The 25,734-nt window shown below is 47.0% G+C and overlaps 11 protein-coding genes across 15 annotated transcripts in view; 4 read left to right on the top strand and 7 right to left on the bottom strand.

Moving 5' to 3' along the window:
* wake (wide awake) overlaps window positions 1–668 on the bottom strand; it is a 43,807-nt gene extending 43,139 nt beyond the window's left edge. For both annotated transcript variants that reach the window (XM_015181804.2, XM_015181801.2), the window contains exon 1: window positions 542–668. The gene's annotated coding sequence lies outside the window, so the exon portion shown is untranslated. The remainder of the gene's footprint in view (window positions 1–541) is intronic.
* Window positions 669–1,858: 1,190 nt separating this feature from the next.
* LOC4801527 (protein FAM50 homolog) lies at window positions 1,859–3,085 on the top strand. Its single transcript, XM_001358566.5, has one exon. It carries the CDS (start codon window positions 1,958–1,960, stop codon window positions 3,032–3,034), a length of 1,077 nt encoding a protein of 358 aa, XP_001358603.2. The 5' UTR covers window positions 1,859–1,957; the 3' UTR covers window positions 3,035–3,085.
* Window positions 3,086–5,180: 2,095 nt separating this feature from the next.
* Window positions 5,181–9,748, top strand: Nagk (N-acetylglucosamine kinase). Of its 2 annotated transcripts, XM_001358564.4 has the most exons (5): window positions 5,181–5,310; window positions 5,968–6,086; window positions 8,338–8,548; window positions 8,604–8,829; window positions 9,020–9,748. In XM_001358564.4, exons 2-5 carry the CDS (start codon window positions 6,061–6,063, stop codon window positions 9,622–9,624), a joined length of 1,068 nt encoding a protein of 355 aa, XP_001358601.3. In that variant the 5' UTR covers window positions 5,181–5,310; window positions 5,968–6,060; the 3' UTR covers window positions 9,625–9,748. The 2 variants fall into 2 exon arrangements, with proteins under 2 accessions (XP_001358601.3, XP_033236400.1); XM_033380509.1 differs by lacking the exon at window positions 5,968–6,086 and having other exon boundaries at window positions 5,237–5,310.
* SerRS-m (Seryl-tRNA synthetase, mitochondrial) lies at window positions 5,547–7,678 on the bottom strand. The gene has a single exon (XM_001358565.4). The coding sequence runs from the start codon at window positions 7,478–7,480 to the stop codon at window positions 6,224–6,226; it is 1,257 nt and encodes a 418-aa protein (XP_001358602.2). The 5' UTR covers window positions 7,481–7,678; the 3' UTR covers window positions 5,547–6,223.
* A 350-nt stretch (window positions 9,749–10,098) lies between the features above and the next one.
* On the bottom strand, window positions 10,099–14,945 carry Cyfip (Cytoplasmic FMR1-interacting protein Sra-1). The gene is made up of 9 exons (XM_001358563.4): window positions 14,613–14,945; window positions 12,707–14,538; window positions 12,351–12,643; window positions 12,177–12,289; window positions 11,904–12,103; window positions 11,314–11,849; window positions 11,154–11,248; window positions 10,697–11,083; window positions 10,099–10,623 (listed from the first exon to the last, which is right to left on the bottom strand). The coding sequence occupies exons 1-9, from the start codon at window positions 14,817–14,819 to the stop codon at window positions 10,411–10,413; spliced, it is 3,876 nt and encodes a 1,291-aa protein (XP_001358600.1). The 5' UTR covers window positions 14,820–14,945; the 3' UTR covers window positions 10,099–10,410.
* A 1,018-nt stretch (window positions 14,946–15,963) lies between these two features.
* On the top strand, window positions 15,964–17,562 carry Fkbp39 (FK506-binding protein 39kD). The gene is made up of 3 exons (XM_002137378.4): window positions 15,964–16,114; window positions 16,302–16,514; window positions 16,622–17,562. The coding sequence occupies exons 1-3, from the start codon at window positions 16,099–16,101 to the stop codon at window positions 17,416–17,418; spliced, it is 1,026 nt and encodes a 341-aa protein (XP_002137414.1). The 5' UTR covers window positions 15,964–16,098; the 3' UTR covers window positions 17,419–17,562.
* Window positions 17,433–18,454, bottom strand: mRpL9 (mitochondrial ribosomal protein L9). The gene is made up of 2 exons (XM_001358562.4): window positions 18,314–18,454; window positions 17,433–18,257 (listed from the first exon to the last, which is right to left on the bottom strand). Exons 1-2 carry the CDS (start codon window positions 18,383–18,385, stop codon window positions 17,574–17,576), a joined length of 756 nt encoding a protein of 251 aa, XP_001358599.2. The 5' UTR covers window positions 18,386–18,454; the 3' UTR covers window positions 17,433–17,573.
* On the bottom strand, window positions 18,336–20,202 carry ea (easter). Of its 3 annotated transcripts, none has more exons than XM_033376410.1 (3): window positions 19,345–19,882; window positions 18,549–19,286; window positions 18,336–18,474 (listed from the first exon to the last, which is right to left on the bottom strand). In XM_033376410.1, the coding sequence occupies exons 1-2, from the start codon at window positions 19,865–19,867 to the stop codon at window positions 18,556–18,558; spliced, it is 1,254 nt and encodes a 417-aa protein (XP_033232301.1). In that variant the 5' UTR covers window positions 19,868–19,882; the 3' UTR covers window positions 18,336–18,474; window positions 18,549–18,555. The 3 variants fall into 3 exon arrangements, with proteins under 3 accessions (XP_033232301.1, XP_001358598.2, XP_033232300.1); XM_001358561.5 differs by lacking the exon at window positions 18,336–18,474 and adding an exon at window positions 20,002–20,202 and having other exon boundaries at window positions 18,487–19,286; window positions 19,345–19,734; XM_033376409.1 differs by lacking the exon at window positions 18,336–18,474 and having other exon boundaries at window positions 18,487–19,286.
* Window positions 20,203–20,320: 118 nt separating this feature from the next.
* LOC4801518 (CLIP domain-containing serine protease 14D) lies at window positions 20,321–23,954 on the bottom strand. Its single transcript, XM_001358559.5, has 6 exons — window positions 23,541–23,954; window positions 22,459–23,199; window positions 21,378–21,480; window positions 21,168–21,313; window positions 20,996–21,103; window positions 20,321–20,793 (listed from the first exon to the last, which is right to left on the bottom strand). The coding sequence occupies exons 1-6, from the start codon at window positions 23,599–23,601 to the stop codon at window positions 20,423–20,425; spliced, it is 1,530 nt and encodes a 509-aa protein (XP_001358596.5). The 5' UTR covers window positions 23,602–23,954; the 3' UTR covers window positions 20,321–20,422.
* LOC6897242 (uncharacterized) lies at window positions 20,941–22,433 on the top strand. Its single transcript, XM_002137377.3, has 2 exons — window positions 20,941–21,079; window positions 21,533–22,433. Exon 2 carries the CDS (start codon window positions 21,826–21,828, stop codon window positions 22,195–22,197), a length of 372 nt encoding a protein of 123 aa, XP_002137413.3. The 5' UTR covers window positions 20,941–21,079; window positions 21,533–21,825; the 3' UTR covers window positions 22,198–22,433.
* A 66-nt stretch (window positions 23,955–24,020) lies between the features above and the next one.
* Window positions 24,021–25,615, bottom strand: LOC4801517 (uncharacterized). The gene is made up of 2 exons (XM_001358558.4): window positions 25,047–25,615; window positions 24,021–24,981 (listed from the first exon to the last, which is right to left on the bottom strand). Exons 1-2 carry the CDS (start codon window positions 25,254–25,256, stop codon window positions 24,373–24,375), a joined length of 819 nt encoding a protein of 272 aa, XP_001358595.4. The 5' UTR covers window positions 25,257–25,615; the 3' UTR covers window positions 24,021–24,372.
* Between the last annotated feature and the right edge of the window lie 119 nt (window positions 25,616–25,734).

The following is a 25,734-nucleotide window of genomic DNA, read 5'->3' as shown; positions in this document are numbered from 1 at the left end:
CCTCATAAACAGGCAGTGGGGCAAGAATTTATGACTCGGCCTCATGAATATTATCAATGTCAAGAGCAAAAACCGCCAACGCAGACGCCAAGTGTCGTCTGGGAATCCTTCATCCTTCATGCCGTCCGTCGCTGTGGCCATCGTTGTCCTCTCGTCTTCATATTTGTTGCCGTCAAGTTAAAGTCCGCGCTGTGCTAGCCAAGCAGAAATCTGAGTGCACTAGGGCTGGCCAACGATGGCCGGACGGATGCGGAAGGGACATTGGATAAAGTCGGGGAAGTCGTTCGCTTAGCTTAAATGGCATTTCAATTTGGCACTTCCGCTTTCGCCCTCCAACGCCTGGCACCGCACTACGCTGGCGCCCATCGCCTGCCGCTGACACTGCTTTTTGTCCCTAATGTCCTTGCCCATTGCCAGACGCTTCCTCAACACAACACGCACCCAAGCACACTCTCCCACGAAGCACTGTCCTGCCCGAACCAAATGTAAATAAGAGCCTTATTGTTTTTAATTTCTGGCCTTCTGGCTAATTATACGTTACAATTCACTTAAACCATTTAACTGCTGTTTTTAGATTCGAACAATTTTTGAAACACTTTTTCGGCGAACCGTTTGATAGCGCGCGTTTATTAAATGGGTTTGAAAGTTCCGATGTAACTGATTCGAAGTGCGACCGGATTCGGTAGAGATATTAAATATATACTAATAAGGATGTATACATATGTATATTTTTATGATAATATATGTACTTGGCGAAAGTATCAATAAGGTTATTTTTGTGGGATATCTCAACCGAAAAGAACTTTTAAAAATTTCGTCGAATATCCGACACTATTTCCGTGTTTTCTTGTCCGCGGCCCGATAAAGATTGGGGCGGTAAGCAGTGGTGCGTTGTTTACGGGCCGGACGGAAAAATTTTCGATGACAAAAAATTCATCAACAGCCACGATAGGCAGAGCGGGGAAAATCGAACAAACGGAACTGAAACGCAGCCATAGCTAAACTTTTTGCCACCCCTAGACCCCTGTGCATGTCCTTTGTAAAAAACTGAGTTTTGCCCAAAACTCAAAAACTCAACCTAGTGTAAAATGGGTATTTATAATTAATAAATTTGATATATTTCACAAAGATTACAAAGATTGTTTCTAATTATGTATATACAGATATTTAGTTTGGGATATTTAAAAACGATGACACGATATTAAGTTCAAGAAATTTAAAACTTTTTTATCGGTTCGAAACCAGCTGGTTTTTTACCTTTTATCGCTTTCATCTGAGAAATATACCAAAATATACCGTAAATATACTGACGAATTCAAGTTATATTATACATATTTCTCGTTTTTGATATTCCGTTGAATATTGCCAGCTAGACAGAACCCTCAGCCATGCCCACGCAATTTTATCCGATTAATGAATCCATTTTCTACTTGACTGGTTTTTTTGAATACTTGCATTTATGGGATCTTGCCTAAAAAGTTCAGCGAAAAAAGTCAAACAATAAAACGTAAGAGAAAAATTGTTCCTATTTCTAAATTTAGATATTCCCTTGAATAATGCTCACTAGCTAAAGCAATTAGCTCTGTCTCATTTCTATAATATCCATTTCCCCATTAATAAGTGGCGTCGCAGATTGAAACTTGCCGGAAGGACTTTGGTTCCATTCCTTGACTGAGATCGATTAAACCAATTGTAAGTGAAGGGATATTTTAATATTTCACCGAAAATAATTTATTGTTGTTTTTTAAGTTTAGAGGGAAGATGGCATCTACAGAAGAATTTGCAATCGTTAATATTTTCCGCCATATGCCCCAAGTAGTACAAATATTTATATAGAGGGGGCTTAAGTGGGCTAAGTTCGATTTTACATTTTATCGATAAGTCCGCAGCTGATTTTCCAAACAAAATAAATAAATAATCTTTTCAGACTAAAAGCCGCGCATAACTACACTAAAACATGGCCCACTACAAGGGTGCCGCCAGCGAGGCGGGGCGAGCCGCCCAACTGATGAAGAAGCGCGAGATCCAACAGCAGGAGATCGAGTTTCGCAAGAAGAAAATCGAGGAGGAGCTGAAGCTGGAGAAGATTGAGAACAAGTTCGCCACGCACTACGATGCCGTGGAGCAGCAGCTCAAGACCTCGACCATCGGTCTGGTCACGTTGGATGAGATGAAAGCAAAGCAGGAGGACATAGTACGCGAAAGGGAGAAGAAACTGGCACAAAAGAAAGACGAGAAGGACCGTGAGAAACAGCGAGCACTGGAAGCCATTCAGGCCGAGAAGAACAAGCAGAAGCGACAGATTCAGGCCTTATCTTTCAATCTAGCCGATGAAGACGAGGACGATGAGGAGGCCGACGACGACCACCAGGAAAGCGACAAGGAAGAGGAGGACAAGCCGAAGGCGGCCAAGTGGACAGAGATGCAAGACGAGATCGTGCCCATCAAAAAGAAGAAAATCTGTAAAAATCCCGATGTGGACACCTCATTCCTACCAGATCGAGAACGCGAGGAGCAGGAGAATCGACTGCGCGAGACCCTGCGCCAGGAGTGGGTAATGCAGCAAGCCGAGCTCAAAGACGAGGACATCTCGATCACATTCAGCTACTGGGACGGCTCAGGACACCGTCGCAATGTGCAAATGAAGAAGGGCAACTCCATCTACCAGTTTCTGCAGAAATGTCTGGAGCTGCTGCGCAAAGAGTTCATCGAGCTGAAGACGGTCATGGCCGACCAGCTAATGTACGTCAAGGAGGATCTAATACTGCCCCACCACTACTCCTTCTACGACTTTATCGTGACGAAGGCTCGCGGCAAATCCGGACCTCTGTTCCAGTTCGATGTCCATGACGATGTGCGCATGATAAGTGATGCCTCCGTGGAAAAGGAGGAGTCCCATGCCGGCAAGGTGCTACTCCGCTCCTGGTACGAGCGCAACAAACATATATTCCCAGCCAGCCGCTGGGAACCGTACGATCCCACCAAATCATACGACAAGTACACGATCAAGGACAAAGACAAGGCTAAAAAGTAATGTTAATCTTATATTTACTCAAATAAATATTCAACCATTCACCAGGCTCCTGAGTTGCGGGTTATGGTACATACCTTCTAGATTCCAGCGCCTAGGTTTGCAGACGCCTCGCCTTCATGGCATGCACGGCAATGCTGCCAGGCTTCTGCGAGTTCGCCCAAAAAGCTAAAAGAGGCAAGGTTTTAGAACACAGCTGAATAGGAGAGAGAGCTATACCTGGGCACGGATATTCTCGCCGGACACCGGCAGCGGCTCATTCGGGCAGTCTGTCATAGTTGGGGGGATGCAGGCACGTCCTTGGCGGCATCTGCGTGATTAGCCAGGGCAGCGCCGGCTCCACCGAAACCAGGCACAACATTGACTGATCGGCTTGCTTTAGAGCGATGGTGCCAGGCCAGTTTCAGGCCGATTTGCTCTTGTGCCACCTACTTGTTGATGAACAGTCCGTGTAGAGCACCTCCAGGGTGGTCGGGGGGGCTGCGGCAAAGGGCGCCGCCGGTCTTTTTGGCTTCGAACCTGCAGACTCTGTGGCTCAACTTTAACTGTAAATGCGAAGAATGTGGAAAGCACGGAATAGCCGTGGAACAGCGGTTGTTTTTGGGAGTGCCCTGTGACATCATAACTTACAGAAGCCACTATAGGCATACGCACAAGGCACTTTTGTTCATACAACAGTAGCATAAACAAACGAGTATCGTTCCAATTGCTCAATTCTTTATTCCGTCGAATATTCCCAGCTATATAGAACATTTAGCCATGCCCACATAATTTTATACGATTGATGAATCAATTTTCTACTTAACTGGCTTATTTTTAATACTTGCTTTTTTTGGATTTTGCTTAAAAAAAGGTTTTAGCGAAAAAGGTCAAACAAATGAAACGTAATAAAACGTAAGAGAAAAATCGTTCCAATTGTTCAATTTCTTTATTCCGTTGAATAATGCTGCCTAACTAAAACCATTAGCTTTGCCCACATAATTTTAGACCATTAATGAATAAATTGTCTACCTGATTGACTACTTTTAAGTACTCTCTTTTATTGTGTAGTGTATAAAACAAGGTTTAGGCAAAAAAGGTCAACAAAAAAACAGTGGCAACGTAAGTGAGTATGGAGTGTAACGTCAACCGGAGTTTGAGTTCAGCTATACCCTATTTCGTCAATATATATGAAGAAACTGTTTTTCCAAGCTGTTTAAAAACGCAATTAATATAGAAATGATCTCAGATTGTTATGTTTTAGACATATTAATGCATATGATTAGGGTATTGTAAATATATCTCGATCTCGATACCCATTCTTGGTTTCTGTAAGACCAAAACCTTCATAATATCGTTGAAATACCTTTAAAACAGAAACTGACTAGTTTTGGCCTTTATTGGTGCATTAGATGACAAACATTCTCTCAATTCTATAACATCCATTTCCCCAGGGTATTCAAAATGTTGCTGAATCCTCGCCATGTTGAGGAACAATGATGCTCGATTTCACGGCACATGAGTCTGGTCCATACAAATTGAATGTTGCCAGCAGCATAACACGTAAGAAAACGTAAGTCAGTATGGAGTGTAACGTAAGTGAGTACGAAATGTCACGTCAACCGGAGTTTGAGTTCAGCTATACCCTATTTCGTCAATATATATGAAGAAACTGTTTTTCCAAGCTGTTTAAAAACGCAATTAATATAGAAATGATCTCAGATTGTTATGTTTTAGACATATTAATGCATATGATTAGGGTATTGTAAATATATCTCGATCTCGATACCCATTCTTGGTTTCTGTAAGACCAAAACCTTCATAATATCGTTGAAATACCTTTAAAACAGAAACTGACTAGTTTTGGCCTTTATTGGTGCATTAGATGACAAACATTCTCTCAATTCTATAACATCCATTTCCCCAGGGTATTCAAAATGTTGCTGAATCCTCGCCATGTTGAGGAACAATGATGCTCGATTTCACGGCACATGAGTCTGGTCCATACAAATTGAATGTTGCCAGCAGCATAACACGTAAGAAAACGTAAGTGAGGATTGTGGCGAGGAAAAATCCCACAGAAAATCCCAAAATTGAAATTGACAAAATATACCACTATATACCGAAATTTAAAAAATGCGCTGCTCAGCACTGACTTCACAGCTGATTTAATTGACAGGCGTTGACGTTATCAAAAAAGATTGGATTTAAATAAATATGCTGGCTACCAGACGAAGTATTTTGTTTTGAGGCTTTGCCGAGTGCGGACAGCAAACATCAGCGTAAAAAGCTTTGGCCGGGTAAGAGCTCGAGTTGCTACGGTGGCTGCGGGTGAATAATACACAATAGTAATTGCTGTTGCAATTATTCTCCTCTCCTAATCAAGAAATGTAATGTGTGTGTTTGGGCTTGTGGGGGTGGTCTTGTGCCATGTGCCAATATAATCAAAACAACAACAAAAATTCACTATATACGACGTTAGCAAAAGATCCAAGCGGGAAAAGGTTACGAAGCTCTGAACAAAAGTGAGCGGGAATTTCGTTAAAAACTTGTTTTATGATGCAAACAATTTTCGCTCTCACTTCGCGTGCGTAGATACAGTGAAACATGCTTGGTGTGGAATTTTAATAGACAGTGGTCGACAGAAAATATTTTGCATTCTTTATGAGCATGCAACTACAGCCTGAAGTGGATCGGAGTGTAGTGGAGGTGACCGCTGTTGTCCATTCCGGTTAAAGTTTACGCTTTTCATCCGTCAGCGGATTCTTTGTCGGGCTGGGGTTGGGGTTGGTTTTGCAAGTGTTTTGGATTTATTATGATTATGAAGCTCGATAAGATTGGGTTCTGTATAATTAACAGCCTGTTGATGTGTTGCTGTTCTTTTTTTGTGTTTGGTTGGCGGTGGCATTAATCGTGCAATTATTTATGGCTTAATTGTGTTTATTTTTTTCTTACAGGATTTGTGTGTGCGCTGATAAACAATTCATCTGAACAAACAACCAATCCATTCCGGTTGGGAATACATTACGGCCAAGCAACAAACATTTAAAATGAAATATTTTGGCGGCGTCGAAGGGTAAATAATTCCAGCAATCGTGATAACAAGAGTTATCATTTGCATCTTCCAGACAGTCCTTAGGCGAACACTTCAATAGCCATGCCCTAGCATAGTGTTTAGACTCGAATATTTACCACGCAAAGAACGTGTAAAGATTAGGCCGCCTTAATGAACTTCACCAGCTTCGTTTCGGGTATTCTTTTGCTTCTGGCGATAAACTCTTGTCCATCCATAAAAGGCCTCAAGACTGTGGGTATCTCAACAGAGTCCCCCTTCTGGTACGACTCAAGCAGGGCAATCAGCAGACGTGGTATGGCTGTCGCCGTCCCGTTGATGGTGTGAGCATGCTGGACTTGTCCATCGCTGGAACGGCGATATTTTACAGACAGCCTCTTGGCTTGATAGTCTGTGCAGTTGCTGCAGCTTGAAATTTCGCCCCACATCTGGCGACCAGGCATCCACGCTTCTATATCGTACTTCTGGTATGCCGGCGCCCCCAACTCACAGGGCGGCATGTCGAGCAGTCGAAAATTAATGCCCAGCTGCTTGAACAGGTCCACCTCAATGTTCTTGAACTCCTCCAGCTCGGCCTCGGACTGAGTCGGTGTACAGATGGCGAACATCTCCACCTTGGTAAACTGATGCACCCGGTAAATGCCCTTTTCCTCCTGCAGCCCGGATGTCTCGGCCCGGTAGCAGCGACTCACAGCGGTTACCTTCAGCGGGAGCTCTTCCTCTGGCAGCACCTTATTGGCAAAGAATCCGGCAAGTGCCATTTCCGATGTCCCGGAGAGACATTCGCCAGTGTCCAACTTGTAGACCTGGGTGCGTTCACCTTCGGTGCGCATTCCACACGACTCAATAACCTCCTTGGGCAGTATGTCCGGCACAGAGATTAGCCTGAAGCCATGCTTTGTGACCGACTGCAGGGCATATTGTATTATAGCCTGCTCCAACGTGGCCAAGTGTCCCGTCAAGTAGTAGCTCTTGTGACCCGTATAGTTTCCCAGGTGATCCATGCGATACAGGTTTAGAGCTCGAGCCAACTCCGAAAACTCCTTGGGCTTGGGAGGCATCTCCCGATGTACGTGCTGAGCCAGCTCCCGTGGCTGATCCCCGTAGTCCAGCAGACGCGGATGTGTGGCATTGGGCAACTGCCCCAGCTCCTCCTCCAACTGTTGCTCCACGCTCCGATCTCCGCGCACAGAGGCTTCGATCAGCTTGCGGATGAGGGGCACGTTGTTTCTGTGATGGCGCAGCTCCACATTCCTTTCCAGCTCATCCAGTTGGGCACTGGTTAGAGCCGGTTGCCCTGCCGCTGAGGGATCATGTGCTTGAACTGTTGTTGTTTTTGACGATGTTTGGCGGCGTAGCAGCAGCAGCAGTTTCTGTGCGTTTGTCAGCAATTTCATTTTGATTAATTAAACTGTTTATTGCACGACATTCATGTAAGCTCGGGGGAGCGCGGGGGCCACCGTAAATTGAATAGTTAACTTAACATGAAATGGTTTTCGCCACACAAATTGATAAAAAATTTCACCCGCGCCCCGGCTGTTTGGTAATAACTAAATCGAGATGGCAGCCCCACACAAGGGCATGGCAGCGCTGCCAGACTATCTGCCCCTATTACGTCACACGACTACGTAACACACATTTGAATGGAAAGCGGCGGTTTTATGACGAAAATAAATTAGAAGGCTTGCTAGTATTAGCTAGATCGTAGATAGTAATATCATCAGCTATCCTGCTATCCAACCCATACACACACACAGTGTTTACTTCAATTGAGCGCATTAAGCCCATGTGCATTTTCGCAGTCGCGTTATCTCTGTTGCACTCCTCACTGCCCTGTATGATAAAGTAACGGTAACTGTGGGCCCCTATTACTCGGAACTATTTCATGCTTATCTCTATTTGGAGACAGACCCGGCTTTCTTTCCATTTTCCCGCATCTGAGAATAGTTTAATTGGGAGATCTCTGTATGGGTTCCGCGTTTGTGAATCCAATTTGTGCGTGTGCGACACGTTTCTTAAATGAATTCATTTATCAATTGACAGTTCAATTCCAATTTGCAGTCGCTGGCTCTTTTAATTTAATTTGATTTAAGCGGCATATTGTTCGCCGGTCACGACCCTTGAGAAAGCCACGACACGACACCTATTGTGTAAGAATAAGTGTGCTTCCGGATGGAGAGGGAAACGTGAATGGCAGATGTTGCATATGAGATCAGGTTTAATGACTCCCATTGCTCTGTCCTGTCTATTGCAGCGGAGCAACGCACTCCAGGCTGGTCATCTGCGATGAAAGCGGCCAGTCTGTGGGGTCTACCAGTGGCCTGGGCACTAACCACTGGGGTATTGGCATTCCGGAATGCGCGCGACGCATTGCCGACATGGTTGAGCGGGCAAAGGAGGAGGCCAACATATCGAAAGACATTCGCCTAACCAGCTTGGGCCTCAGTCTGAGTGGCTGCGAGCAAGTAAGTTCTCTCGCCCAAGAGGCAAGTGCATTCTCTCATGAGTCCATCTTGACAGGAAGCCACCAATCGAGAGCTGGAGCAGGAACTGCGCACCACATTCCCCAACCTGGCCGACAGCTATGCTGTTTCCAGCGATACCATGGGCAGCATGTTCACCGCCTCCTCCATCGGCGGCATAGTGCTCATCTCGGGCACGGGCTCCAATTGCCTGCTGCGCAACCCTGACGGTTCCACGTTCAACTGCGGCGGATGGGGCAACTTCCTTGGAGACGAGGGCAGCGGTGAGTGTAATCCACTATCAGCTAATGGATTGTGTCTGTTTATTCGATTTCAATGCTTAGATTATACGCATCAACTGCGATTAGGATTGTTTGACGATAGCAGCGTTGATTACCACTAACTCAGTGGCACACTGTTGTTGTTTTCGACTTTGATCCTAATCATTCGACCCCCAATTTATGTCATTCCCAGCCTGGTACATATCCTATCGCGCCCTTAAGGTTGTCTTTGATGACATGGATAGCTTCGAGAAGGCCCCGGCTCCCATAACCAAGACCTGGGCCCTGATCAAGGAGCACTTCAGTATTGAGACGCGCTACGACATGCTGCCCCATTGCTATGCCAAGTTTGACAAGCCCTTCTTCGCCAACCTGTGCAAGAAACTGGCCCAAAACGCCGAAGACGGAGACGAACTGGCGTTGATACTCTTCCGCGAGGCTGGCGTCCATCTGGCCCGCATGATCACGGCTTTGTTGCCCAATGTGCACAAGGATCTGGTCCAGACGGGCGAGCTGAACGTGGTCTGCGTTGGTTCGGTGTGGTCCAGCTGGAACCTGTTCCAAGGGGCTTTTACCAAAGAGCTGTCCAAGCAGAGCATCAAGTTTAATCTCAAGCTGGTGCGCATCACCAAGAGCAGCGCCTACGGCGCCTGCTACCTGGGTGCGGACAGTGCCGCCTTTAACCTGCCGCGCAAATATTCCGACAATTTCACAGTATTGCACACCATACCGAAGGGCGGCAAAGCCCCGACGGGGAATGGCGTGGCCACCAAGTGTTGCAAGTGCCAAGAAAAGTGAACCAGGACATCAATTCATTCCTAAATACATACAAAATTCCACGCGTAAGTGTAAGTCGTTTTGTTTTGGGGTTTGTTAGAAATACGTATGAAAATTTTATTCGATAAAGTTCATTGTATTAAGAGTGTGCTTCGTGTGTCTGTGTGTAAATGTTGGCTGTCCACATCTTCCATTTTATAAGTATAGTACGAGTATGTATTGTTTTCTGTTCATTCGCTGCATCTATATCTGTAATACTTTCGATTTTATTTAAAGCCAATTCGTTTTTGTTTTCATTTTGCGCCGTGCTGTCTGTCAATTCTTTGGCTAATTTGATTCTCAAATCGTGGAGCAAAAGCAAATTAAGAATGTTAAGAATGTTTTCTATTGGTATCTATTGGGCCAAAACATAATATCTTAGGGTTCGTTCTTACAGTAGAGTATTTGGGATAATATACGAGTAGATTAAATAGAACGCCATAGCATGGGGGGGAATCAATATTATATCTAGTAAATATATAATTGCTTGCATAATACATTTGACATACTGTACGAAATACCATACCAGAAAACATGTTCAATAATAAAATCGAATTCAATCAAGAATCAAATCCACGCGAACATTTTTGTCATGATGCATAGAGGGGGTCAGCGCATGGCCAAGGGCTCTTTTGGCTCTTTTGGTTTCTACGCGGCTATCATCACCTCGATTGCGACTTTTGCGCTTCCCGACGGGCATATAAACTGTGATTAAGTATAACTTATATTCATACGATTGGCTTAAATGCATCTTCGGCTGTGTGGGCCTCAATTGTTCATGCTCTGGCGCAGCTTTTGGGGATCCTGGTAGTGTGACGACGAGGATATAACCGAAGGATGCTGTGGCGGTGGAAAGCAGCGCACATGCTCTACATTTGAGCCCTCACCGTCGCCGCCCTTCAGATATTTGTTGAGAATGGAGAAGATTTGTGAGTTTAATACTTGGAATCGTCGAATACGATCCACCATTCGCTTCAGTTGCTGCCAACGAAAAAAAACAACAGAAATTTTAGTTATTTTTCCAAGCAAACATCACTTTAAAGCGACAACTTACAATTCCCTTGACATCCTCGTCTTTGCCATCGACGCGTTGCACTCGTAAAATGTGATAGCAAAAGTCCAGGGCCTCAAAGCGTCGCTGCTGACCCAGCAACACGATCATGACACAACCTGCCCAGTTGAGACCCTCGCCAAAGAGCTCCTCAATCGTGTACTCCGTGCCACGCACAGGAATGCAATAGACAAACTGCAATGCCGACCAGAGGCGATGGAACTCGGAGCACTCGTCCACATGGATTATGCCATTGGCTGGTGGCGGGCCACACCACACTGGATCGTCCAGGTAGCTCTTCACTCGATTGAGTATCACTTCAAATATGCTCAGGCCGCAACAGAGGCGCTCGCGTGTCAGTAAATCCCCCTCGCGGGCTATCATAGCTTGCTGTAGATTAAATTTCAATTAGCAAAAATAAACTCACGAACCACCTCTCTACAGCCGATTGCTTGCTTACCTTGGCAGTGCCAATTTTTTCCACATTCGAGACGATCTGCAAGTTGGCAAACTGAGCCTCCAGTCGCTTTTGTTTGGCTTCAGGTTTCTCGTTTTCTGCGAATTATAGACATAGATATATACTTCCAGCTCAGACTGGAGCTCTTTTGGTTTTTACGCACCTTTGCAGAAGGGTCTCGGGAAGATGTTTTGGAAGAGGGCCGCGTGCAGCAGATCGCACACCTCCTCCTGGGACAAAGCCTGCTCAATCAGCAGGCAAAAGATGATGCAATTGCCAAACTCCCTGAAAGACTGAAATAGTTCGGTTTTCGTGTCCGGGTATTGCACAATGTCCGTAAGATGAGCCTGATAATAGCTGAGCACGCCGGGCGATCCGTACTCGCAGCGCGGTAATTTGCAAGATTTGGGCATGGCAATCATAAGCGTTTTGGTGAACTGCAGCAACGAGCCCTGGATCAACGGCTTGACAATGTCCTTCAGTATGATGTCCATGACAACGGCAATGCCCTGGTAGCCAAGCAGTCGGCACATGGCATGGAAATGCGGCGATCCAACGAAACCAGTGTACTGCCCATACTGTGTAGAGTATGCGGCATTCAACTGCTTGGAGCCCCACAAATAATAGTGAGACATCTGTGGCGGCTTCTCCCGTTGAATGGCCTGCGTCGATGACAAATTGACTTTGGTGCGAATAAACCTGAATGGACATAGATCATAATATCGATCATAAATATGGCATGCAAACACGTACCGATTTGTGGCCGCATTATAGCAGTAATTGACTAGGAAGTCGTAATTCAATTCCACAAAAACATGCAGCGTTATCCGACCGTAGGGGGCCAGGACATTGTGATTAGCCTCCTTGACCATGCCATCGAAATTGTCCAATGCCAAATATTTGCTCAGCAATTTGTGGCAAATGCGATTCGCCTCCAAAAGGCCCTCGAGTTCCTGCATTGAAAATACATATGAAAGATCGATATCGAGAGATATATGCAAATATTCATTCAGCTTCAAGGCATACCACAATCCCAGTTATGTCATTGGCCTCAAAGCGGCTGATGGCCAGCTCAATGCTCTTGTGCATATTGGCGTTGATGCGTTGGGTGACCAGTTTGTTCAAGTCAATAGATCGGCCTGGACAAGCAGAAGCCAGTTCATTAATTCGCCTATCCAAAAAGGCATATATTTTACATACCCAATAGCTGGACATGTCGTTGCTTTAGTAGAGTCTCATAGCGATTGTTTCGTGGATACGACTGGAAGTTGAAGCCTAACACCTCGCACTCAAGCCGGAAACGTTTGTCCAAGAATATGCTGCCAGCCAATTGTTTATAGTGAGCAAAGATCTGCTCACTTAACTTGTAGACAAACTGATCAAAGCACAGGTTCACCTCGGCCTCTACCTCGTCGTAGAGGAACTGCTTGCGGAAGACGGTTAGGGCATAGTGTGCCGAATCGTTGTAAAGGTCCAACGGGTACAGGACGAACCTATGGGAACAACACATGGTTAAATATATTCGCTGGAGGTGGAGGGTTCGCCTCGTTACTTACTCCATCATGGAGGGCTCTTTTGTTTGCAGTATATGATCGGTGAGAATCCACGGCATAGACATCTCAATAGGGAACTGTATACGCTTCTCCATTGTTATCAAATCCTTACACTCTTCGTTGTGCTGGTGACGCACCATGCACTTGTTGACCTTGCGGCCCATTGTCATTTCCAAATAGAACTCGCGATACCAGAGCTGCGACAGATCGCAGCATTTCTGTAGAGTGTCGCTAAAGTTGAGCAAATAGCTCCAGTAGAACGACGTGTTGTGGAACGTTTCGATCTGCATTAGGCAGTTCCCGTCGATATCCTTGCGCAATGTACGCTTGCCGCCACTCTTATCGGCTGTCAGCGACTCCAGCATTGTTCGCACCATATATAGCTGTGTGGAGGATGGTCCCACATTGAGGCGTGGCACATGGATACGAAAGCCGCCATCGGGATCTTTTTTGCCTTTGGACACGGGATCGTCGGTGGGCTCGTAGCCCTTTTGCCAATCCGCAGATGTCTCCCGCACCGACATAATGATGCTCCGGATTAGATCCTTTTTGTTCTTCACCGCCTTCCGAAGGGGTTCGCGCAGCGATAGCTGAACAAAGTCCTGCAGCTCGGAATAAATATTGCGTCGAATAGCCTCACACAGCACCGTCTCGATGCGTGCCATCAGCACCTGCAGGCCTTTGATCATGGCGATCACTTCAATCAGGGCAAACTTCTCCTCGGAAGTGTAATTGTATCGGGTTGCCCTTTCGTACTCCTCGGCCTCCACGGGACACTCCTTGTTCTGGTGGTGGTCTGTGGGATGGAGCAGCTTCCAGGAGTACAGCTCAGTGACCACACTTGTCCACTCCGACAGAAGCTGCAGACCGCGCAGGGCCAAGTCGGCCGTAATCCGATTCTCAGCATCCGATGGATTCTCCTTGACAGTGGTGGTGACCTCGTTGGTGTATCGCGCCAGCTCTGATATGTACTTGACATGATCCTCCCGTATCTGCGGCAAGTGCACCATCAAATCAGCCTGAGGGCTGATGGCATTCGAGCTGGAGAGCGGCCACTTGCTGGAGTCGAAGTGCTTGCTCCGCTTTATATAGTTGAAGGGTGCTATCTGCATATCACCGAAGAGGGGCACCACCTCCAGGTTCTTAAAGATGCGATCGATGCGGTCCAGGCGGATTTTCTTCTTTTGGTCCAACTTGTTGATGTTGCAGGCATCACTGTCCATGAGGAAGAGGCCAAAGCCCATTACTTTCACCAGCATATGCTTCTCCTCGGGCGTCAAGTACATTTTCGTCTCGAACATGTGCACACAGATATTAACGACATCCGAGAGCAGATCCTCGTAGCCGACGATCTTTTCCAGCGTGTCCTTGACAGTGTCGCGTATTTTGTTCTGCGTGGCCAGGAACATGGAGAGATTCTGCGACTCCTGCAGTGTGTGCGAGTCGGACATCACCTTCAGGAATTGAGCTGCCCGCCTATAGGTGGAATAATCGTTTTTTACACTCGACTTCATGTTCTTCAGCTCGTCAAGAACAGCAAACATGTTGATGAATTTTCCCAGCGTCAACAAGTATGCTTCCGACACAAAATCCTTGCGCTTCTCTGCGTGGCACAGCCGCTTCACCTCCCCCGAAAAGGCCTCGATGGCTTTGCGTTGGAAATACATAAAGTTCAGCAGCTTGTTCACTTCTGGGGCAAGCACTTCGACCGTCTTCTCATAGATCTCCACACGATTGGGCTGCTCGTTCGACTTGGGCTGTGGTATGGCCCGAGAGCAGCATCGCCAGGTGTAAAGCATGACTGCATGTTTCTGCCCCTCATCGAGCAAAACATTCTATGGGTGGGGGAGAGGAACGAGCGAATTGTTTACTGGTTATGTAGTGCGGAAATATGTGCGTCTTATCTTACCAAATTCGCGTGCGTTGTCGCTTCCTCTATGTACTTGGCAATTCCAGTGACAAATCCATTGCGATCTTCAAAGTTTGTATCGAAGTTTGCCTTGTAGATAATGGAGCAGGGCTGCGCCTCTATACATGGCTGCTCATCGGGCAGCGACAGCTCGTCCAGCACCTCCACATTGGACAGTGCATCGGCAAGCGTAATCTTCTCCGTCATGTTGGGTTCTTTATCATAACTCTAACGACTTGACTTGATTAAATTAAAAGTTAATAAGGCGGGGCACCAATGCCCGACTAAGATTTTTTTTTTCGTCTGTCGTTGCCACAAATACACAAAACACAGTTTTTGCCATTCACCCAGCAGCGTTACCATATGGGTATCTCCCATTCTTATCAGGTGGCAGCACCACGAGGATAAATACCACCACCAAATAAAAATACGGATTGAGCAAAATTTTGCATACCCTGGGAAATGGATATTATAGAACTGAGAGAATGTTTGTCATGTTTGGGCATGGCTGAAAGTTCTATCTGGCTAATAATATTCGATGGAATATCAAAATTGAGCAATATGGTTACCAATCCTTCACGTAGAACGATTAACCTATTATAAGCCAAGGAATTTCAATTTTCCACCGAATATAATAATAATTTAATAATTTTAACGCAGTTCAAGTGAAATTTATCGTGGTTATTTTTAAGTATAGATGAAAGCTGGCATGAATCTACAAGAAGAATTTAAAATCGGTAATATTTTCCGCCATTTACCTCAAGTAGTTGAACAATTTAAATAGAGGGGCTTAAGTGGGCTAAGTTCGGTTTTTCATCATACGAGACGCTATATGTTGTTGAAGAATTAAAATGGAGGCAAAAACAGTAAAAGTTAAGTCTTTAAAATAAGCCATTCAAGTATAATATAGATTCATCAATTGGATAAAATTATGTGGGCATGGCTTAATATTCTATATAGCTAGTAATATTCCACGGAAGATAAAAAAAAGGAATATGAATAATTCGTCGGTATATTTTGAAAATGAGACCGTATATTTCAGTATTTATTTGAATCGGGTATTGAATCGGTAATAGCCGCCTGACAGCAACCGTAGGGCATACCCTACGGAAGAGGACATTATAGAGTGAAGAAAATGTTTGTCATCCCATGCTCTCATATATTCGTAACTTGTCAGTATCTGTTTAAAGGGTACTTCGGAGACCAAGAATTGGTATCGTGATTAGAATATATATACAGAAAAGCAATATTTTCATATTAAGTTAACGAAATAGAGTATACAAATGGGCATACTCCGTTTGACAACGATAATTCGTCAGTATATTTACGGTATATTTATGAAATGAGACGGTATATTTCTGAGGGTCAGACGGTATATTTAAATCTGTGGTCACACTGTATACTGCCCGCGTCAGTGGCTTCTCTTGTAAAATAATTTCTTGACGTTTAAGTTGTATTCCAGCAGAAAAAAGCAAAAAAATTCAATATGTCGATGTTTTGGGGTAAGTTAGACCTTTTTAATCATTTGAATGATTTGTATCCAGGGCCATAATGGTCACGCATGGGCGCATGGTCATCGCAGCTGACGCTGTTGCACCGGCCACGTGCTTGCGACACGCCGGCAGCGTGGAACGCCACCATTTTAGAGACGAAATGTGTAACATGTTCTTATATCTTTTGATGCATTAGGATTGGTAATGAAGCCTAACCGCAAGTACACCCAGACGATTGTAAAGTCGTTCCATATTTCGGGTGTTGCTCTCGATAAGGGAGAGGAGGCCAAGTTGTATTTGACAGCCGAAAAGCAAAAGTATGTGGTCGCCACAGTCCGCAAAGATAATCCACAAGTCCCGCTGGACTTGAACTTTAGCAAGGGCGACCGAATCATATTCCAAACAACAGGTAAGCTGATTTTATGATTAATAGTGTGCACCCGCAGGCATCCATAAAGCTTACATATAGAGGATTACATATTAATCGGTATTCAAAATTTTCTTCTAACTTCGCAGGCGACGCCACTGTTTCATTGCTGGGCTACTTGCATGACATTGATTCGGAAGATGAGGACGACGAGGAGTTTAACTTGAAGACTTTATTGAAGGGCAAGGCAGACAAGAATGGCCAGGAGGATGAGGACGAAGACGACGACGAGGAAGGCGATGAAGACGATGAAGACATTGAGGACAGTAAGATCATCGAAGAGTACGAGTCCTTGCTCGAAAATGGCGACGAAGAAGATGATGAGGAGGACGACGAAGATGAGAGTGAGGAAGAGGATTCTGAGGAGGAGGATGAGCAGCCCAAAGCCAAGGTTGCCAAGATAGCACCCAAAGCTAATGAGAAAGCTGGAAAAGATCAGAACGGTGTAGCCAAAAACCAGCCGGAGAAGCAGGCGAAGAAGGAAAAACCCGAGTCCAAGAAGGAGCAGCCGAAGGCAAAGGAGCAGGAGAAAAAGCCTGCCGGCGGCGAGCGCACCATTACGGGCGGTGTGAAAATTTTGGACCTGACCACTGGAAAAGGGCCAGAGGCCCAGAAGGGAAAACGTGCCACCGTATACTACATTGGTCGTCTCCAGAGCAACAACAAGACCTTTGACAGCATGCTACAGGGCAAGGGATTCCGCTTCCGCCTGGGAGGCGGTGAAGTCATCAAGGGCTGGGACACTGGCGTCATTGGCATGAAGGTTGGCGGCAAGCGTCGCATCACGTGCCCCCCGCACATGGCCTACGGTTCCCGTGGAGCTCCTCCAAATATTCCAGGCAACTCGACACTTGTCTTCGATGTGGAGTTGAAGGGAGTGAACTAAAAATAAACATCATATAGACTCTGTAATGTAGCATTTAAGGTAGTATTCCACATCGTACAACTTTTGAGCAACAATTGATGAAATGTTAAAATAAATATTCTTTGTTTTTCACGCTGTTCATAAATAAAACAGTTTTGTAACATATATTTTTATTGTTAACAGTTTAAGGTCTCTTTTTCAGGGGAACTAACATCCAGCAACGGCTCTGATGTCATTTTCCAGTGCTCCAGCACGTAGGGCAAACGTTCGCTTGGGTCCGTGCTCCAATGATGCAAGCGGCATTTGAGCGTGGCCTGCTCCAATTTATTGATTGTTACGATGCAGTAAAAGTCTTTGCTTTCCTTCTTAAGATCAGGTCCCTCAATGCGCTCCTTGGGCAGGGTTATGCAATCCTCTTTGCAATGGAAGCCGGCCTTGCGAAGCGAGGCTTTGATGTGCCACGGCTCGAGCACCCAAGGCTCATCCTTGTTCATAATCACAGCCAAGACAATGGACTCCAGCATGTTGACCGTCCGTTGGGCATAAGCCGAGCTATGCTTCACTGCCGACTTCTCGGCCTCTGTCTTCGCGTACTTGGCAATGTTCTCGGGCGTTTTGTAGGCCGCCAGTCCCGGCAGCAGCAATTTGTTGTAGACGAAATGGGGCTTCATGGACACAACGTCGCCCTTGTCGCCGACACCTTCGACAAAGGTCTTTAGGACTACTTCCATGTTGGGCCGCTTCTTCACTTGCGTGTCCTCTACCAGCTCATAGATGAAGTGTTTGGCCCGCATACGCCGGGGCTTCTCGTTGGTTTTGTGCAACAGCGGTTCATATTTTCGTTTCAGGATGAACGTGGTCTGCAAATGAAAAGTTTTGAATGAAGGTGCCCCTCCTCGATGGCGACATTACTTACCCGGACCTGCTGCTGCAGGCTGGTTGCACTTTTCAGCAGATTTAGCTGTGTTACGCAGATATTTCTCAGCATATTTCTCGTGTTGACAACTTAACAGTAGCGCGTTTTCTGGCAACGCCTTACGTAAGCTATTTGATAGATATGGCAGCCCTGCAGTTGCTCTATTTGGCGCGTAATTTGTTTATAAGATTTATTTACAATTTACAAGTTAAATGCGGTTTACAATTACACTTACACACCATTTATGGCTCAATTGTATTTTGGATCCAGTCAACGTATTTGCCCACGAGCGTGTACACTCCTGGCCAGCCCGCCAGTCCGCAGGGCGTGGGCCCGAACGAAACCACGCCCGCCAAGAAATAGTAAGTATTTACTTTGTTTGTGTCCAGGCCTATCAGCGGACCCCCGGAGTCACCGCGACACGAGTCGATGCCCTCTTTGCCGCCTGCACACATCTGTGTGTCCTCCAGCATTATGTCCTGACGGTTGTACACGGCCTGGCAGTCGTCCATTCTGGTACCTTCCACGGCAGCCTTGAGCTTCAGATTGCTGGAGGACATCTCTTCCGTCTTTCCCCAGCCAGCCACATCCATGGTAATGCCATCAAACGTGGCTGAGCGCAGATTCGCGTCCAGGGGCAGGCAAATGGGCCGCACAAAGTCGGTGTACTCCACTTGGTTGCCCAAACGCAGCAAAGCAATGTCGTTAACCTGGTTTTTAGAGCTGGGAATGTAGGAGGGATGTGGTATAGTCCGCTCGACAGGCACATCCAAGTGCGCAGGTGCACAGTCCTTCATGCCCCGTACGTCCAACTCGCAGTCGGGATCGGTGGCGGTGTCCCACTCGCCCAGGCGCACACCAGTCAGTCGCCAGTCGGCGGGCAGGGCCTTACCATTGACACAGTGCGAGGCCGTCACCACATACCGAGTGCTAATCAAGGAGCCACCGCAATGATGGCCCTTTTTGCCAGCGGCTACGGAATAGAATAAATGAAAAGGGAACAAGCAGTCGGACGCATCTTAGGCACTCACTCTTGGTGTATTCTATCAATGCCATCCAGGGGAACTCGTCGATTTTGGTTCGGACGCCACCGTAAATACGATTGGACAACAGATTGCCGCATTGGCCGGGCAGCGGCAGCAGATTGCTATTGGTGATGTTTGGTTGGACCGATTGCTGCATCGTGGTCGGGCTGGTGTCCCGGTACCTATCCAGGCAGCAGATCAATACCTTACCGTTCGTATAGCCACACTGGCTGCGACTGAGGTAGAGTCTGTCGGTGTCACGCAGCGGGCTCGTCGTCAGCACGCCATAGAGATATTTGCAATCCTCCAGATGTATGCACAGGGCACGTTCTCGATTGGGCGTAATGCATCGCCCATAGTTGGGCACTTGGGTGGCCTCATTGGGGAAATAGAACTCTGGGGGGCAAATGATTAAACACTGTGTGTAATTTAGTCTGAATTGAGCAAAAATGCATATGTATCTAATTCCAAAAATAAACAACAATTCCGTTTGGCAAACAGCCTCTGAATATCTAACAACTATTAGCATTAGATTTAGATATATGTATAGGAAAGGGAACAGGTTTTGGGGCTTCAGAAGACATGTGAAGGCCCAGAGCACAAGCCAATCAGTAGTATGTACTTCCTCCACCCTCCACTCTACCTTCTTCAATTTTTACTTACGACCTAACACGGCTGACAAGTTTGCTAAAATCCCACAAATAAAACAGATGTACTCTATTTTGAACATTTTTCATGTAGTGTCTGCCTCGCTTAATCCTTTCTCAAGACGTCGTCGATTGATATCGCAGCTTGGGGCAGCTGATATCAAAGTAAACACCGCGATAATGGGGGCTGATCTTCAGCTGAGAATAAAAAGCGATGACTAAAACGGAATTCCCGTGGAGCAGTGCGGAGCGGCCCAAAGCGAAGCTTTGCGTGAGCTTTGATCGGAAGCTTTTGCTCTCGCTATCAAATTCGTATCAGGTATAAAGACAATTGATTTAATCTCGGTTTTTTATGATCGCTAAAATTACACTTCTACACTGTAGACTTTGGCATTGAAAGAAAGCTTTGGATGGACGCCTGCCATTGTTGCAGCTGGTCAGGTATTGGGCGTCCTGTTGATGCTCCTCTGAATCCAGTCCGAAAAGCTGCTGACCAGCGTGTAAACACCCGGAATTGTGGTAACACCACACAAAGTCGGTCCAAAGGCCACAATGCCAATGAGCGTATAGCGTCCATTGATGGCCAACAGGCCAGAGGTGCCATCGTCCATGAACGGCCCGCCGCTGTCCCCACGGCACACGTCATTCATCGGCTGGCCCTGGGCACACAGGTGACTGGGTGTGATCACAATCGGCTGCTGGAAGTTCTCGCTGAGAGTGGCATACGCAATCGCACAGCTGGTGGTGTTCACTATGGGCAGCCGAATAAACCGCACCGTGGATGATGTCGAATTGGTAGAGATGTTACCTGAAATTACAAATATGCAGACGGATTTTGTTTGAATCATGGTAGGCTTTGCATTTTCCTGCTGTGGTACACCTATTCCAGTCAACTGGTAAATCCAGTCAAATCGAACGTGTGCCGTTCGATGCTAAAGCAACAATATCTGTATTGAAAAACGAACCCACACAGGTACCAAATCATATTACGACCTTGTTTCAAGACATACCTTCCGAATTCGAAGTGCTCCAGCCGGCGGCAACTCCCGTTTGCCCAATCAGTCTATTCCCGAGTGTCTCAGTGCTGTTCAAAGGTAAGCAAATGGGCGTAAAGGTACCTGAGGGGACGATAAAGTTAGTGGCGTGGCAGACATGGGGGATGGGATGGATGGATGCACTTACTAGCCGTACTGTTGAGCCGCAGCAGAGCAATGTCGTTGGCATATCTGGGCTGGTCGAAATTCGGGTGCACCAACACTTGGTCGATGGCAAACAGATTGGAGGCATCCTCCGCATTGGCCGGTGCATCGCCCAGCCGCACATGGGATCTGGAAGTGGGGTAATAGCTGCATTAGAATGGGCGGGAGGCTTATCCCTTGCCAAAGCACTTACACTTCCAGGTCGCCAACCAGGTTAACCACACAATGGGCGGCTGTCACAACATAGTTGCTGGCGATCAGCGATCCCGAGCAGCGGAAGCTGATGCGGTTGCTGCCTGAAATAGTTTTTGGAATGGATGATTCATGCGATTTCTTCTCATTCAACAGCGCCCTATCGATAATGGAGAAAAAAGGGTGTCCCTGTGCGCCAGACGGAAAACAGTCAAACGTTTGTGATGCTAATGGGCATCCTTCCCAAGGATCCGGACAACACGTTTCACAGAATGGCGGCCCACCCGCTGGCCGTCGTCCGCCATGCGGCCCAGGTCCACCCATGGGACGTCGGGGGCGGTGCGGACCAGACCCGTGTGGAGAAGAACTGTGTCTGATTAGCAAGTCAGGTGGTGCTGGAGGCGCTGGTGCTGGAGGTGCTGGTACCTCTGGTCCTAGAACACGTGGTCATGCAGGTGAGCCAGATGATGACCGCGTTGTTGCCTTTGGACCTGATGGTGGATATGGCGTTGGCCCGAACGGAGAGCGTTACGGTGATCCTGTCGGTGTTCGTGGCGGTAAACCTGGCACTGGTCCTGATGGTGGCAGCGGTGGATACGGCGGCGGTCCAACTGATGCTTCTGGCAAAGGCATTGACAGCGGATATGGCGCCGGTTCTGGCACTGGCGGTGCTCCTGGCAAAGGCTACAACAATGGTCGAGGCGGTGGCCCGGGCACAGGCACTGGAAGCGGATATGGTGAAGCTCAGGGCTTCGGACAAGGCCCAAATCCCAAAAGAGAACAAACATCATTACCTGGAGGCCGCTTGTCGATGGCCATAGCTGTGGGGCTCTTTGCCGCAGGAGTCGCCTCGACCATCAAGCTAGGAGATGTGGCCAATGAGATGGGCTAGGATCGCTAGCAGGGGTTTATTATATTTAACTGTTTGCAACAAACACGAGGGCAAGGTCACCCAAATACTCATCTACACAATATCCCGGACACAATTAATTCAAGTATCACTTACAAGCAGGCGCTTATGTTTGCCATTCAAATTCTAAATTAAAGCAGTTCCAAGGAGTCCACGTGTGTCCTTTACTTACTTCTATTTCTGTAGGCGATTCTAGCCAACCATGGGTATTGTCCTGCAGTGGCCTGTTCTCCTCCAAGCAAACGGCTTTCGATGCTTATTCCGCAGGAGGACACTGTCGCAGGAACAGCAGTAGGAGAAGCAGACGTGGTGGTTGACGGCAGGGCCGTGGTAAAAGGTGCCAAGGGTGGACCTTGACTCACGTCTGTGCTGGTCTCCTGTTCCCCGCCATGTCGCAGGAAGCGCAAGTCCCCGGGAAACACGATGGGCTTGTCCTCTGGGGCAGGACGCGGCGAGTGCCAATCGTTGCTGCCATGGTCGATGTCGTAGTGGAATGAGTGACCGCTTCCACTGCCAAAGCGATGATCATAAAACTCTGGATCTACTGGCTGGGGACAGTTTCTTTGCTCCTTGAAGTCCCAGTAGTCGTGCAGATTCATTTCTGTTTCGTCCTGGCCAAAGGCTGGCGGAGACAGACGACTGTCGCCCCAAATCCAGCGCTCGTCCGGTGGGGCAAAACGTAGCATGCGCATGGGCCTGACCGTGGACTCATGGCGGTGTCGACTTTGGTGCTGGCTCTGAGGGCAGCAGACCAGGGGATCGATTCCTTCAAAGCCACAGCCTGCCGCGTGTACCTTCGCGAAGACAGCGGCCCGCTCTTCCGGCTGATGATGCAGCAGAAGACGGGTGAAGGCAACGCACTCTTTGATCCGGATGCAGTTGCAAGCTCGCAAACTGGCACACCCGAAATCGGCTGAAACGAGAACAGGCTTACTCAACGCTTACTCCGGCCAAGGTCAATGTCGGCCAGCGCCAAACCAGAAGTGACCCGTCTCCCGCAGCACGGCGGCAATTACTCACACACTCACTTTTTGGCTACGTTTTCGCGGTTTATTGCCCTTCGTTTTGCGGCGCTGGCCGAGCACATTTGCTGCTGCTGGGAATTTCTAGCCATTGGCCGTGACCCACAAAGCGCGCTGTTCTTTAATTGGATTCAATTCCCTTTTCCGAACGAACATGCGTTCGCTTCTAGAGTCTTTTATATAGCACGCACGCACGCACACGAAAACTTTAAATAGTTACTAAGATACTCACATCGGAGGAGGCACAGAGTGCAGCACAATAAGCAGACGAGTTTCGCAAGCTGTTGCCGCATTTCGTATTTTTTGTCAATCACTGATCGGAAACGAATGAATCTGTGAGGTGCCGCGTGCACAACGTTTCCCGTCGATGTGCGAAATTGAAATAAATTGGTTCAATCTGTGAGCTTACATATCTTATTTCCATTTTCATTTCCATTTCGATTTCAATGTGGGGCGACGAATCACAACAAAAAGAGAACACGAAAAAGCCAATTATCAAGCCATAAACTTAATTTAGACAAAAGAGCGGCCGCTGCCCAAAACATCGCACGACAGGCAGCCTGCAGCGGCGTCTGAAGCGGGCAAAGACATTGCCGGCAAAAGCTGAGTAACCAGAGCCAAGAGAACCGAACTAAACATGTTTCAGTGCGTTTCCCGCGCCAAACTTGGAACCAGATCTGCAGAATAGGATAGAATGCGTTCGCCATTGGCATTGGGGGGAGCTTCTCAAATGAGCTCTTCTCGTGTATTTTATCTGTATGTGTTTAGTTTACAGTTGATGGATGCGCTTAGGATAGTTGATGAAAAAAATACGCACAAAATTAGAAATGGAATGTGAGCAGGATTATGTGACCCCAAAGTCGTTGGTTAGCTTGTGCTTTAGAACAGTAGATGTTCGGATTAGTTTTGCTTATCTCATAGAATTCGCGAACGGTAGAACTTACATAACTAGAAATGCATGTTGTAGAATGGAATGTCATACGACTAAAAATACTTAACTACTCATTAGGCCTTCGCATTATTTGTTCTGGTTTGTCTCGGGAACAAGAAAGCACTCTGTGCATCTATGCCACGGGGGGTATCACCTCGGGAGACGCTACCGAGACTGTAACGTTATTCTCGACCTGTTCTACAGGTTCGACGCTCGGCTGGGGATGGGGCTGGGGTTGGGGCTGGGGCGATGGAGATGTCGAGGGCGATGTATTCACCGCAGTTGTTGTCACCGTAGCCGATAAATAATGGCCATTTACATCAGCATTGCAATCGTCGCCAGCAGACGCACGCTGCTCATTGTCGTTCTCGTCGTCGTCATCAACTGGCGTTTCTTGACGCAATACCGCTGCTAAATGGTTATCATTATCTGCTTCTGCCTCCACCGCCTGGTTGGGGGCCGGAGCCTCGAGAGACGCCGCATCTGCTGCTGGAGCCGCTGCTGGAGTTGGCACAGCAGCTGCGACTGCAGCAGGCTGCTCCAGTTCGATGTCTTCGCCCGCTGCTGCTCCATTTTCATTTAAATGAACGGCTACGTCACCATTGTGCACGCCGCCATGGTGCCCCTTTAGCTCATTGATGATCTTTTCCCCCACTTTCGAGTCGATTTCGTTGATCTTTTCCTGCAGCTGGCATTTGAACTCGATCGGCCACTTGGAGCTCCATTCACGAAACAGCTTAATCTGTTGACAATGCACAGTTAGATTGGGCTGCGGGTCGCCGGGGCTGGGAACTTTCTAATACTTACACGACACTGGAACAAGCTCATGGGCTTGTCCTGCACGCCTGCGGTTGCCAGGGCGTTTACAATGCCATTCACATGTACACTGGAGCCTCTGGTTAGGTATTCCACAAACACATACACAAAGTCGTCGCGCTGCAGTTCGCTCCACTCGTGAAACCATTGAATAATGTAACGGAATTCCCCGTCTATTGATAGATTGCTCATGGACATCATTTACGTTTGATTACGCGTCTGTTTCCCACGATATTGCACCCCCGCACTCGCTCACAATCACGGGCTTGATACTTTTCAATTGCAATGATGCACTGTATTGAACTGAGCTGGGACTGTTTCTGGTGCTGCTTGCCACTGCAATGCCACACTCTACTATACTATACTCTGCAGCTCAGCGCCTCCAAAGTTTCTATACCAACAATAAAACCCGTTTCCGTTTCTAAGTTTTCTCGCAGCTCCGCTTTGTATAAATCCGACTCAAGTCAGCTGTTTGCACGATATCGTTATCGACGAGCTGCACCTGTAGTGAGACGTCTCAAATAAGCATAAATCAACGAAATAAGAAAACAGATATTAAATAAAACATTTATTCAAATGTTTAGCCGTTAGAGTTAGCATTACTGACTAGATTATTGTTTTCGTCGTTTTCATATCGATATAATATTTTACAGAACCTGTGCTGTCGATTACGCTCTTT

Source organism: Drosophila pseudoobscura, chromosome 2 (assembly GCF_009870125.1).
Source record: "Drosophila pseudoobscura strain MV-25-SWS-2005 chromosome 2, UCI_Dpse_MV25, whole genome shotgun sequence".
Lineage (NCBI taxonomy): Eukaryota > Metazoa > Arthropoda > Insecta > Diptera > Drosophilidae > Drosophila > Drosophila pseudoobscura.
This window is presented reverse-complemented; position numbering and strand designations above follow the sequence as displayed.